Here is a 15,289-nt window from a genome sequence, read left to right as displayed (position 1 = left end):
GATGAGTCTCTCTTGGAAAAAGCACAGCCAGATCACTCCTTAAAGGCAAGGATGGTGAGTCTCTGTCTCACCAAAGTCTTACCATCCTTTGGACATGTTGTCAGGAGAGACTGGTCCCTAGAGAAGGACACTATGCTTGTTAAAGTCGAGGGGCAGCAAAAAAGAGAGAGGCCCTCAATGAGATGAATTGAACATTGGCAGCAACAACGGGTTCTAGAATCTAGGAACACTTGTGAGGAGGGTGGGGACGTCCCCAGGCCTGTTTCGTTCTGTGGTGCATGGGGTCCCTGTGGGTCGGAACCGATTGGATGGTAGCTAACAAAACCATACCCGTAGAGGGTGTGACTGCAGAGACCTTGCTTTGTTTTCTTGGCTAGTTAATGGTACAGTTCTAACACACAGCACTGCACCTGGAAAGCCATACCTGTTTGTGGACCCGGGTTGGTAGAAGCAAGAAGACCTGCTGTGACTTTTGGCAAAGTTTGGCTTCTGGCACTGGAGCCTGCATTTGGCTCACTGCTGCCTGTGCTTCGGATTTTGGACCGAACAATACCCACCAACTCATGAGACCTTGCCTCAAAGTTGTGAGTTTCTCTGGGATATGGTGGTGACTCACAGAACCCAGGGATGGACAGGAGGGAATACACTCAGAGGAGGTGTGGGCGGAAATGGAGCAGAAGAGCATCTTGAAAGAGTTGGACTTTGGGTGGATCATTAACCTCCAACTCCTTGCAATTATCCCTGGCATTGATTCTCGTAAGAGAAATTGTTATCACAATGCCAAAGATCATAGAAATGACACGAGTCTGGACAACATTTTGTTCTGTTACACACAAGGTCCCCGTGAGTCACAGCTAAATACACAATTAACAACAGCAATTACAGTTATAAACATCATTACTTTATGATTACAATTTTATAGACAGCAATTATAGTTATAAACATCATTCCTTTATGATTACAATTTTATAGTATTGTTTATAATATTGTTACAGGTACTGTAGTTTATGATACTGCCATTATGTTTTTGTTTATGTAATTATTTTATATATCATAATTTGCATAGCACATAAATGTTATTTAATGAGTACATAATACACGTGAGTACATAATGCACAAAATTTAATATATATTATATTTTAGACATTCTATTGTTTATAATATTGGTATGTATATTTAATTATAATATTGGTCTGGGACTGTGCCAGTATTGAATAGAAATGGATTTAAATAAGCATACTTAAAAAATTGTCATGCATATATATTTGAGGTATATTTTTCTGTTTAAGATATATATCATTCTCAGTTATCAATTATAATACTTTCATGTCAATTTTTAATAGGAATGATATCCAAATGTTTATTATAACAGATTATTTTTAAAACATAGCACAACATTAAAACCTTGTTTAATAATATACATTTGACAATTTAAGAAGAAATTGAGGACAATGTAATTCAGTAGAGGAATTAACCAATGAATATAGGAAGAAATCGCCAGAATAAGTAGCCTAACAAAATTGTGTCTATATTAAAACATTAAAAGCTTCCTTCAAATATTTGGAATAGAGAGGAAAAAGAAGAAAACTATAGCTAGTTCAATAGTAGTATGATTTGTAATACAAAATTTATGAGTACATATGCTTTACCTAAAACTCTTTTATCCCAACTCTTTTGTTCTATAATTAAGTAGAAGCCAAGAGTTAATTGCTTTATTTCATTTTTAAGTAGCAATATAGAAGTAAGTGCAGTAATGGAGGACATCTGGGTTTTTAACAAAATATTGTTGTTTCTCTTATGTTTTTTCCCCCAGAAAAATTGCTTAGAAAGAAATAAACACATGCGTATTCGATATAAACCTTCTCTTTTCCAACATGTGGGTATACATTCATCATTCCCCGGAAGAGAGCAACATTACAGAGTAAGATTTGAAATTTAACTTTAGTAATACACAATATTCCATGAAAATGCTATTTAGTAGAGAGCAGATGAGAATATGAGAGAGATGATCAAATATGGTTATTTAAGAGCAATTTATCTTATGACAGAAACCTATGCTATCAAAACCATTTCTAAATTGAGCAATCATCTTTTAAAGACACAAGTTACCTATCATGGTTAGAACAATCTAGTGCAGGAAAACTTCCTTGTTCAATTGTGCAATTCAAATAATGAGATGAAAAAAGCATTTTGAAAATCATAATAAATTTTCTTATTTTAGTCTAAGCTTTAAAATTATACAAGAATGTTATTTCCAAAACTTAATTATTGTATGAGAGAGCCTGGTCGCAGAAACCCACAGAGACAGTGCTACCCTTTCCCATGGTCCCTGAGTCAGAATGGTCTCCGTGGCAGAGTGAGGTGGCGCTGTCCAGGAAGTGTTGCACTGTAAATGCAAGGTAGTTGGTTCAAACCCACCAGATGAACTGTGGGGGAAAGGGAATAATGTCTGCTCCTGTAAAGATTTACAAAGCCCCCAAACCCAATAAAGGATTGCTATTGTTAGAAATGATAGCAGTGGGCTGGCTGGTATTACCACATTGAACTGTATTAACATTTTTACTTCAGTTCTTTTTTCCCAGGTGAAGAAAAAGTTGACACTGTTTGATTATTCATCACCCTTAATTTTTGCATTCTTTTTGGAAACAATGTTATTTCCTATTGATTTAGCATCTTAATGGCATAGAAGAAGCAAAGAACTCAGAGTCAAATGACCTAGGTTTCAGTTGTGCTGCCCTAGGGGATATACATGCACATGATATTGAACAAGCTCTAGCACTCCACCCCCCTCTAGTCTTCTTCAACTGCAAAACGAGAAGTTTAAATTAGACAATTGAGGCTTATTCACCTTGAAAATACTGTGGGCATCACTGCTCCTCTTGTTTCTGCACACCACAAAGCCACCGATTGTTTGCATCCTTTGACCGTGGCAATGAGAGTGTTTGTTGTCCAGGCGGCTCTGACTCAGAGCGACCCCATGCACAACAGAAAGAACCACTGCAGCCCTGTGCCCTCCTCACAGTCCTGGTGATGCCCAAGCCCATGCTGCAGCCACTCCTTCATCCAGCTTGTCGAGGCTCTTTCCCTTTTCTCCGCCCCTCGACTTCACCAAGCATTACGTCCTTCCCTTCTCTCCTGACAACATGGCCAGTTTGGGAAGAAGTCTTGCCGTCCTTTCCGGTCAGGAGTGAACTGGCTGTACTTCTTCCAGGAGAGATTTGTTCGTTTTGTTTGGGCACTCTGTCCGTGGTACTGTCCATACGCTTCACCAGCACCACAATTCAAATGCCTCGATTCTTCTTCAATCTTCCTTAGTCAAAGTTCAACTTTCACATGCATATGAGGCTACTAAAAATACCACGGTTTGGACAGCCACACCTTAGTCCTTAAAGTAACCTCCTGGCTTTTCAACACTTCTTCTTCTTCTTCTTTAATCATTTTATTGGGGGCTTGTACAACTCTTATCACAATCCATCCATCCATCCATCCATCCATCCATCCATCCATCCATCCATCCATTGTGTCAAGCACACTTGTACATTTGTGGCCATCATCATTTTCAAAAATTTTCTTCCTACTTGAGCCCTTGATATCAGCTTCTCATTTTTGCCGGCTCCCTCTCCTACCCTTCCACCCTCCCTCATGAACCCTTGATAATTTATAAATTATTATTTTTTCATGACTTACACTGATCAATGTCTCCCTTCACCCACTTTTCTGTTGTCCACCCCCCTGGGATGGGGTTAAAGGTAGATCATTGTGATCAGTTCCCCCTTTCCCCCCCATCTTCCCCTCCCCTCCTGGTATGGCTAATCTCAATTGGTGCTGAGGGGGTTATCTGTCCTGGATTCCCTGTGTTTCCAGCTCTTATCTGTACCCATGTACATGCTCTGGTCTAGCCAGATTTGTAAGGTAGAATTGGGGTCATGATAGTGGAGAGGGGAGTAGGAGGAAGCATTAAAGAACTTGAGGAAAGTTGTATGTTTCATCGGGGCTATTCTGCACTCTGACTGCCTCATCTCCTCCCAGCGACCCTTCTGTAAGGGAATGTCCAATTGCCTACAGATGGGCTTTGGGTCTCCACTCCATACTCCGCCTCATTCACAATTATATGATTTTTTTGTTCTGGGCTTTTAATGCCTGATACATGGTCCTATCGACACCTCATGATCACACAGCTTTTCAACACTTCTAAAGAGGTCTTGTGCAGCAGATTTACCCAGTGCAATGCACCTCTTGGCTGCTCCTTGCATGAGCCCTCATTGTGGATCCAAGCAATATGAAATCGTTGACAACTTAAATATTTTCTCCATTATCATGATGTTAACTATGGGTGCCTTTGTGAGAATTCTTGTTTTCATGACATTAAATTGCAATCCACATTGAAGGTTCCCATCCTTGATCTTTATCAGCAAGTGCTTCAAGTCCTCCTCACGTTCAGAAAAAAACCAGATGGTGTCATTTGCATATTGCTGGTTGTCAATAAGCCTTCCTCCAAACCTGATGCCGGGTTCTTTCTGATAGCTCAGCTTTCACATAATCTTCCTCTCATCGATTTATCATGATCTGCCTCCTCCATATTTTGTACTCCATCTCTCTGTCTCTACTGCACACATTGAACAATTCCTAGGGCGTGTCGTGGACGCAGTACATAGGAACATTTAGGGTAGCTTGCATTCAATATTAAAGGCATTTGTTCAATAAGATGAGGAGGTATCTGGAACAATGTAAGGAAGTTTAGCTGTCATGAATACTTGTGCAAAAAGCAGCACCCTCACAGTCGTGACAAGATACACAAAGTACCTGCTCGTACTGCGATCACAGTAGAGTCTCCCGTACAGGGCGCCAGAAAAATGCACAACCGAAAACAAATTCACAAAGGCAAGACTTACTGGTCTGACTGAACCTGGGAGAGCCCCGAAGTCCCCTCTGACCTGGAACTGAAACCATGCCTGGAGATGGAAGCACCGGCACCAGAGAGGAGAGGAGTGTCAATCTTAAACAAGATCCGAGGAACCACCTCTGCCCAAAGCCAAGACGCGGAGCCTGGGAGGGACAAGACATCAGACCAAAGGAAACGAGGAGCCCAGCGGGGAAACGGGGAGAGTGGGGACAGGTTGTGGGGACTGCAACCAAGGTCAGGACCACTTGATGAACGTCTTGCACAAACTGTCGGGCCCTCATTTCCTCGGTCAAGTTTCCCGGACAGCGCTTGTCCTAGGTTCCGGCACGACTCTGGCCGAAGCACCAGGAGCAGGGACGTGACCAAACAGACATTTATTCTTTGGGGGTGTAGGAGGCCGGAAGTGCACATCACGGCTCCCCCACTGGGGGCAGGATTTCCCTCTCTCACCCCCTGGTTGCATGGCTGTTACCTGTTGAGTTGCGACCTGAAAGGGCGGCCATTCGAGACTACCAGCCTCTCCAAAGAAAAACGATGGCCCTTTCTACTGCTATAAACTGTTAGTCTTAAACACTCACAGGGCCAGTTCTACTTTGCCCTGTAGGGTCACTATGACTCAATGGCACTGACTGGTTTTATTTTGTTTTGTTTGGCACCCGGCGCGGGGAGTGGGGGTGTTTTGTGTCGAGTCAGCTCACAGGGTAGGAGAGAGATCCTTACCTGCTTTCAGCCTCTGTAGGCCCACATTCCTCAGAGAGCTGTGTGTCTTGTATCAATGTATCAACCCAGCGAACATGGAGCCAGAGTACATAGTGCGCTCCCAGCTCGCCCTTTCTTGGTACTAGGTCGCTCTCTGCCCCAGTTTCTCTCATTTTATCTCCTGTAAGAAAAAATATGTTACAAGCTACATCCCAAAACACTCCATTTATGTCAGTCCAGAGCTGTGTTCGGATTAAGAGCGTTGCATCCAGTGCTTAATCCTTTTCATGGTTTGTCATATCAGATCCTATGATGGAAAATCATTACAGAATGCCACATTATTGACCAACCCCCAGCCCACTGCTACCCCTGTGTCAGGTTTCCCAGGCTGAAAATCTTTGCCTGAGCAGATAGCACTAGTGGCTTAAACCACTCACCTTGGGTAATCAATTTAGTACCTGGGCTCCTCACCTTATTACATCATTTCCAAACCACTGGGAATCATGGTTTAACTAAACTGACAGGTATTTTGAAGTGGACACAATGTAATGCATGACAATTGTTTTTTTCTTTTAAAGAATAGATAAAACATGTTGGTAGGTATCATTAAGTTGATTCTAATTCAGTAGCTCTCAACCTTCCTAATGCCATGACCTAATGCCACGACCCTTTAATACAGTTCCTCATGTGGTGGTGAACCCCCAAACATAAAGTTATTTTCATTGCTACTTCATATCTGTGATTTTGCCACTGTTATGAATTGGGTGACCCCTGTGAAAGGAGTCATTCAACCCTCAAAGGGGTCATGACCCACAGGTTGAGAACCGCTGTTCTAACTCTTGGTGACCTTATGTACAAGAGGACACAATACCACTGTGTTAGACCATGTTGACTAGAAAAACAAATCCAGTGACAATCAAATATGTATAAGAAAGAGCTTTATATCAAGAAGTAATCATATATCAAGAAAACATCCCAGCACAGTTCAAATCAAGCCCATAAGTCTGATGCTAGCCCCTAAGTCCCTCTTTAGACTCACACAGCCACATGCAATGGTGCAGAATGCAGGAAGATCACAGGCTGGTGGGTGCAAAGTTGTGTGGATCACTGGGCTCTGGCAGCCATCAGGGTCAGCCATCATGAAGGCAGAGAGAGGGGGGGGAGGGGTTCCTCCTTATGAGAGAGTGCCGCACCCACCCCACCCCCCACCAAGAGGCACCATCAGGCTGTGACCTGATTGACAGGTTGAGTTTCCACACCTACACTTTTATATATCCTCAAATTGATGTGAAATTATGTAACTACCACAACTACTCAATCTTGTGCCATCATCTCAGTTATTATATTTGAGCCTCTTACTGCTACCAACGTATCAATCCCTGTTACTGAGTGACTTCCTCTTTTTCTCTGCCTTCTACATTACCATGCATGCTGTACTTCTCCAGGACCCCGTGTCTCCTGACAACATGTTCAAAGTATGTAAGACAAAGCGTGCCATCCTTGCCTCTAAGAAGCACTCTGACAGTACTTCCTCCAAGACAGATCGCTTTGTCCCTTTACCAGTCCATGGGATTTTGAACATTCTTCATCAGCGCCACCATTCAAATGTATTGTTCTTCTCCGGTCTTCCTTATTCCAGTGTCCAGCTGTCACATGCATATGAGGCAATGGAGAATACCATGGCTTGGCTCAGGTGCACCATAGTCCTCAAAGTAACACTATTGCTTTTCAATACTCTGAAGAGGTTTTGTGAAGCAGATTTCCCCAGTGCAACATGTCTTTGGATTTATTGAATGCTGCTTCCATGAGCATTGATTGTGGAGCTAAGTAAGACAAAATCCTTGACAACTTCAACCTTTTCTCCATTAATCACGATGTTAACTATTGGTCTAGTTGTGAGGATTTTGGTCTTCTTTACACTGAGTTGTAATTTATGCTGAAGACTGCAATCGTTGTTCTTCAACAGCAAGTGCTTCAAGTCCTCTCACTCAGCAAGCAGGGTTATGTCACTTTCCTATAGCAAGTTGTCAAGCCTTCCTCCAATCCTGATGGCACATTCTTCTTCATAGAATCCAGCTTCTCTGATTATTTGCTCAACATACAGACTGAATAATTTTGGGGAAAGAAAACAACCCTGATGGACCTCTTTCCTGATTTTCCCCCTTTATTGATTTATTTTTTAAAATAATGATTTTATTGGGGGCTCATACAACTCTTATCACAATCCATACATCCATCCATTGTGTCAAGCACATCTGTATATTTGTTGTCCTCATCATTCTCAAAACATTTTCTTTCTACTTGAGCCCTTGGTATCAGCTCCTCCCTCTTTCCTGCTTTTATACCAGGCATTTTTCTTTGTTTTATTCCCACAACTGCCTCTTGAGCACGATGAAGTGCTTGGAATTCCCATTCTCCTCAAGGTTATCCACAGTTTGTTATGAGCTACACAGTGGAATTCCTTGGCACAGTCAATGAAGCCCACATAAACATCTTTCTGGTACACGTGTGCAAATACTCTTGAGACTACTCAAAAGCAGCGAGCTGACTTTGAGGACTAAGGGGCACCTGACCCAAGCCACGGTATTTACAAGTGTTTCATATGCACATGAAAGTTGGACATTGAATAAGGAAGACCAAGGAAGAATTGATACATTTGAATTACGGTGCTTGCAAAGACTAGTAAAGTACCATGAACTGCCAAAGAACACACACATCAGTCTTGGAAGTAGTACGACCAGAATGCTCCTAAGAGGCAAGGATGGTGAGACTTCATATACTTTGGACATCAGTGAAAAAGAGCGAGTCCTTCAACAAGATGGATTGACAAAAGTGGCTGCAACAATGGGCTCAAACATAAGAAGCATGATTCAGCTGGAGGAGGACTGGACTGTGCTTCTCTCTTATGTACATGGGGTTGCTATTAGTTGGAACAGACCCAATGGAACAACAACATTCCATGCCTTGGTGTGGTTGTGGAATAAACATAGAACTGCTAACTGTAAGGTGGATGGTTCAAACCCGCCTGCCACTTCTAAGAGAGGAAGATGAGGCTTTCTGCTCTGGTAAAGAGTAATGGTCTCAGAAACTCTATTCAGGGTGCATATGAATTGGAATCAACTCAGTGGCAGTGGGTTTGATTTTGGCTTTATAGATGAGATTTTATACACACACACACACACACACACACACACACACACACACACACATATATACCTGATAAGACATTTTAATCCCATCTTTGTAAACTCATGACAGACTTAGTAGATAAAAAATTAAAGAATTATATTTGACTCCCACATACACACCTATATATTCAGAGAATAACATGCACACATTCACTGAATTCATGAAATAGCATGCCTACCATGTGACATAACACAAAAGACACACATTGCTAACTCATGTAACAAACATTTGTTGAGCACTGGCTATGTTTTGGGCACTGTAAATAAAGTAGTGAACAGAGCAAATAAAAACATCTGCCTGATGGAGCTTACGTCCCAGTTCTAATTTGCTTATAACTTCTTGTCTTCTAAGCATTGGTCTCTAGCCAGTTTTATACTATGTGACAACTGTATTTCTTTGACATATTTAGATATTAATTATTTATAATGGTTTCCATGATGTTTCCCTATAGTTTTGGTATTTTCACAATACATATTTATCATCTGTCCAACTTTCACTTGCAAAAGTTGGACAAATGGTATGTATGTATTGTCCCTGGAGAAGGGCATCATGCTTGGTAAGTATCATGGCAGCAAAAAAGGGGAGACCCTTGTACAAGAAGGGTTGACACAGTTGCTACATCGATGGACTCAAGCCTATGAATCATTGTGAGGTGGTGCAGGACCAGGTAGTGCTTCGTTCTTTGTACGTAGGATTGTTATGTATCAGAGAAGATTCAACAACACCTAATAACAACGACTGCATACAGGCATAACATTTATATTTTAGTAATATCATATGTCAAATTCCATCAGATTTTAATTGTTTTAAAACATTCTAACAGGATATCTATTATTAGAAGTCTCATAATTCCAACAACTAATTTAAAAATTATCAGAATCAATCTTTGGAGCCAAAAGTATAACAAGGATTAGACTATTTCTCAACCTTCTTCATAGTAAATAAGAGATCTCGACATATTTTTTTGAATCAAGCCTTCAATAATCAAAGGGTGAGTATTAAAATGTACATTAATGTGTAGGTGATCATTAAGGTTTTTCATTATGTTAATTTGTTATTCTTCGTCATTTTAAATCCTTGCGCTGTAATGTATTTTTTAATTATTAAAATAACTTTTTTATTCATTCTCTAAGCTTCTGTTTTAGCGTCACCTGTCTGACTTAGCACAGTCAGTGTTCGTTTTCCCCTTTTGTCCCGCGGTGTCGAGTGAAACGGATGCGGAGGCAAACTCTGAGTTTGAGCCGCATCTTGTCAAGAGAGGCAGCAATATGGACGAATCTCTGAAATGGTGCAGTAAATGAGAGAAGCCAGATGTACAACACTGAAAAGTGATTTCATTTGTATGAAATGATAGAAAAGATAGCAGTGTAGCGATAGGAAGCAAATCAGTTGTCGACTGATATTTTATCATGGCTTAATCCACCCTTAAAGAGTGACTTTTCCTATAATGCTGAGTTTTTCATGTTTGTTGCCTACACCATATCTTTACAGAAATAACACCCGCATTATGGGCACTCTTCCCCACGGTAGCGTGCTGTGAATACCATGTCCACTACATGTGTATGTGTTATTTGGGTGGGCATATTAAGCGCAAAAATATGGTATACTGTATGTCTGTTTTGCGAAGTCTTTGTTCAAATGTGCCTGTACTAGACGTCGTAATGTCGATCATTTTGTTTTCTAACTATAATATACATGCTGTTGGTGGGGGCCACCAGTTCCAGCCCCTAACAACCCCACCTGCAGCAGAACAAAGAACTGCCCGCTGTGGAGCCTTGCTCACCACTGTTGCCATGTTTGAGGTCACGTTGCAGCCACTGTGCCGATCCATTTCATGGAGGGCCTTGCCCCGTTTTACGGGTGCCCTGCTTTTCCAAACAGGATGTCCTTGTCCAGGGACTGCGTCCCTCCTGATAACACATTCTCCTGAGAAGTCCGCGGTATGTCTCAACATCCTCACTTCTAAGGAGCATTTTAATTGTACTTTCATATACAAGGGGACTTCAAAAAGTCCACAAGAACATGCGATAAAAAGACAATGGAAGATTCCCACAATTTCCACAATCTTTTGGTAGCCCTATAATTATATGTAGCCTTGCAAATATATACACACACATGTAGATTTTTTATCTGGTCACAACCACAGGCTGTGGCTTGCATTTTCATTTTCTTAAGAGCGTCTTTGGATGAGAAACATTTTAATTTCTAAGGAGTACAGTTTGTCACATTTATTTCTTTTATGATTTGAGTGTTTTGTATCTGAATAATGAAATCTTGTCAGAACAAAAATTTTTCCTTTGCTCTAGAATCAAGGTTCATTTCCCCTCCCCCCATACGGACACTCAGTTATTCTAAGACCACTCATCGAAAAGACTGCTCTTTCCTTTTAAAATTACGTTGGCATCCTCATTGAAAACTAATTGACCGTGTGTGTCTAGTTCTACAATCTCCAATCTGTTCCATTATTCTACATATCACACCTTGTTGATTGTTGTCATTGTTAGGTGCCGTCAACCTGATTCTGACTCATTAAGACCCTCTGTAAACAGAATGAAACACTGCCTGACCCTACGCTATCCTCACAATTGTTATGTTTGAGCATCTGCTGTGTCCATCCATCTCTTGAAGAACTTCTTCTTTGGGAATGACCATCTACTTTACCAAACATGAAGTCCTTTCCCAGGGGTTGATCTCTCCTGAGAACATGTCCAAAGGCTGTGTGGCAACTGACACCATGCTCAATTACAGGAGCACTCTGGCTATGCTTCCACAGCAGATTTGGTTGTTCTCTGGCAGTTCGTGGCACTTCCAATATTTTTCACCAACACCAAAATTCAAATGTTCCAATTCTTCTGTGGTCTTCCATATTTCTTACCCAACTTTGACATGCATCTGTGGAACGTGTTTTGAGTCAGATACACATTATTCTTCAAAGTAACATCCTTGCTCTTCAGGATTTGGGGGAGCTCTAGCGCAGCAGATTTGGCCAATGTCATAAGTACATCGTTTTATTGCTTGACTGTTGCTTCCATGGGCATTGACTGTGGATCCAATCTAATGCTTTGGCTGATGATACTGAGCTTCTCCATCGCTTCTTTCCACAAGGGTAGTCAGATTCCTACATATGCTCTACTTGGCTCGGCCAGGTCGCCATGTACGTTGTTGAAAAGGAAATATTTTCAATGAAGAAGTTGCTGGTCTTACAAAATCCCTTCATGTGACCTCCAGCTTCATTTCTGTCATCAAGCCCCTATTTTTCAACTATCTTTCCTTACGCTTTATTTACTCTTTTGCGTGCCGATCGCCACTAATTATCCATGCATTGTGATAGCATGATTGATCGAATTCAGGCAGGTGAAGTTGGTAGAGTGCGCAGTGACATATTACCTTATCATCAAGAAGTGTCCAGCTCTCTAATTGTGCCTGTTGGATTTGATTGGGAGTGAATTAAATCTAGAAATAAGTCTGGGTCTATCTTAGCAGCATTGAGTCCTCAAATCCATGGGCCATGATTTAGGATTCTCTCCTGTCTGTCAGCCATTTTTTGATTTCTCTCTTTCGCTTTTGCCATCCTTTTATAAATTGTTATTACCCATATTGTGATGCCAGTGTAAATTAATTATTTTAATTCCCTGTTCAAGTTTTTCATTTCTAATATAAAAACAGAGCCTTGCTGGTGGGTGGAGTATGTGGCATGTTGGGTTGCTAAGCAAGAAACATCACCGTGTAATGGGTATCAGTAGTTGTTTCTTCCTTTAAGCTGCTGAGCAACGTCTCATTGTATGGTAGATCCCACACTGTGTTCACCATTTTGATTGATATAATATATTTAAGTGATTTCCAATTTGACGAACTTATGAAGTTGCTAGTAACATTTGTAAGTCTTTGTGCATGCATTTTCATTTCATTCGCTTAGGTACATAGCCAGGAGTGAAGTTGCTGGTGGTACTATTAGGAAAGCATTGGGGGTTCAAATTCATCAGCTGCTTTGAGGGATGAAGGTGAGGTTTCTGCTCCCATAAAGAGTTATAACCTCGGGAATGCTATACAGAGTCCTCATGAGTCTCAATGGACTCAGTGACAGTGGGTTTAATTATATGTATATTTATCATCTTTATTTTTTTAAAGCCCAATTATTTTCTAAAATGGTTGTAGTTTTCAAACTTTAAAAAGGTATATACAATTGTTCCTGTTGCTCCACACCATTGCTAACCCTTAGTGTTACCAGTGTTTCTATTTTCACTGATTCTAATGAGAGTGTAGGAGCCCTGATGGTACAGTCTTGGGGTAAGGCTGCTAACCGCAGGGTCAGCCGTTCGAAACTACCAACCATCTCTGTCAGAGAAAGACTGTCTACTCCCATAAAGAGTAGCAGTCTCAGAAACTCCCAAGAGTCGTTCAACCCTGTCCTACGATGTTGCCATGAGTCAGAACTGACTTGATGCAGTGAGTGAAGGAGAGTGTGGAGTTTCTGGGTCGGGTCAATGGTTAGGTGCTTTGCTTCTAACTAAAAGGTTGGCAGTTTAATCCACCCAGAGGCATTGGGGAGGAAGGCGTGGTGATCTATTTCTGAAAGAAATGTCTATAGAGTAGAGCACCGTATAGGGTTGTCTTGAGTTGGATTGACTCCGTTTATAGCTTCTTTCTTTTTCTTTGGCCATGGGATGGAAGTGGATTTTAGCTGTTAGGTGCCATGACGTTGGCTCTGACTCCCGGCGATCGCCTGTCACACACAATGAAACCGTGCCTGGTCCTGCACTCTCTTCATCAGTGTCTGTACACTCCAGTTAAGTGCAGCGCTCACGTTTCACGGTTAGGATCCACAGAACCAGGGGCTGCTCTTCCAGCATGGACTCAGACACGCCTCTGCTGTCGTCCTCTCTGGTCTCTGGGTGTGAACTCTGCAGGTGTCTGTAAAGACCTGGCTGGCTGCTTGGGCAGCATTCCCCTTCGTGTGGGTGTGGGCAGCCCTCACACAGACTGTGACGTCCTTCCCCAGTGACCTGCTAGCCCCTGCTCTCACTCACACCTTCCACCAGACCTGCCATCTCCATTGTTGTCCCTTCCCCGCCACATCTGGACAGCAGACTCCTTACCTCTGTCCTACCCGTCACCCTACTTCGTCAGATTTAGATCCTTTATAAATTGGTGTCCTTGGTCGATAGCCCTGAGGAGACCTTAAGTCTGGGTTCTCATGGGAACCAATACAGCTAGTACTTTGTTTTCTTTAAGTCTTAAAAAAAATAAACATGATTCTAAAATCTGTTCCTTAACTGGTTAAATTATATAATAAGAATCATAAACTTTCAATAAAGGATAATTTTCCTATAGTTTATTGAGAAGGAAATCATGTATACCTCTATATCTATCTTGTGACTCTGAGAACAATTTAATAAAACAAAGCAATGGCTCCTTAGTGATTCATTTTATTATTTCTAGCTAATTTTGTTTAATAACACCTATATGTTTAATTTAAAGGTTCCTTATAATCCAATGTTCAACATCTGTAATACACATAAAAGAAATTCCTTTTAGAAACAGCTAAAACATCTCAGTGTTTATGAGATTACAGTTTTTAAAAACTCAGACAACAAAATATGGAATAAAAAACTTTTGTTTCTAAGTTTATAAATAAGAGAATAGTGTGTTTTCCTATAATTTCCTATTGCTCCATCTCCTCTGAAATGCTATTTCCCTTTCATTGAAGTGCACCGAGGTAGAAAGGCCAAATGTTCAAATGTGTCAGAAGTGGGTTTTCCCAGATAAAATACCCAAGCTCCCCCAAACACTCCATCTAGTAGCCTGGGAACAGCAACGTTAGCTAGATAGGGTTTCGGACACTGCAAATGTTGGCAGGTCTAGAGAACCTTCTCTCTCTTGGGAGTTTTGAACGGCCAACCTGGCAGTTAGCAGCCTGACACTTATCCCACAATCCCCTAGGTTCCTGAGCTAAAATACAAGACCCTCAAGGAACTCTGGATTTCAGAGAACAGCGTTGTTTGTTTTTAAAGTATAGGTCCATCCCAGTTTTGTTGTTGTCTGTCGTTGTTACTGCTTCTTAACCTGGCCAGCCTAACTGGAGGTACCGGAGGGAGATGAAGAAAAATGCTCCCCATCAAAATGCTTTCCATGAATTATGATTTAAGACTAGGCCCTTGGCCTTTATGAAAGATTGATCGAGGACATCTCTTCGTTGTCTTTTAAAAATCTACAGCTTAATATGTCCCTCATGTAAGGATGCACATGACTATTTTCTCCTAGGATTTATTACTAGAATAAAAGATGTCCTTTCCCCAAGAACTGCCTTGATTCCCTGGGCTCACCGTACCCTCACTTTTCTCTGACATCAAGGAATTATAAACAGATGTAACAGGAGATGGAGTGGCCGTGTCATCTGAGAGCCACAGGAAAAGTATTCAGTTCTCCTTTACATTTAATGTCTGATTTTCTTACATAGAGTATGTGGCTTGATTTTAAACTGCACTAAATCTCTCCTAA

The 15,289-nt window shown here is 41.3% G+C and overlaps 1 protein-coding gene across 1 annotated transcript in view; it reads left to right on the top strand.

The window, feature by feature from the left end:
* The window catches only part of MGAT4D (MGAT4 family member D), a 105,748-nt gene that overhangs the window by 67,543 nt on the left and 22,916 nt on the right, over nucleotides 1–15,289 (top strand). The window contains exon 9 of the mRNA XM_013007114.1: nucleotides 1,814–1,921. Within this exon, the coding sequence (XP_012862568.1) occupies nucleotides 1,814–1,921 (108 nt within the window). The remainder of the gene's footprint in view (nucleotides 1–1,813; nucleotides 1,922–15,289) is intronic.

Source organism: Echinops telfairi, unplaced genomic scaffold, assembly GCF_000313985.2.
Source record: "Echinops telfairi isolate 266 unplaced genomic scaffold, ASM31398v2 ScPeMD7_2186;HRSCAF=2738, whole genome shotgun sequence".
Lineage (NCBI taxonomy): Eukaryota > Metazoa > Chordata > Mammalia > Afrosoricida > Tenrecidae > Echinops > Echinops telfairi.
The sequence above is the reverse complement of the archived record's forward strand: the minus strand, read 5'-3'. Positions and strand labels throughout refer to the sequence as shown.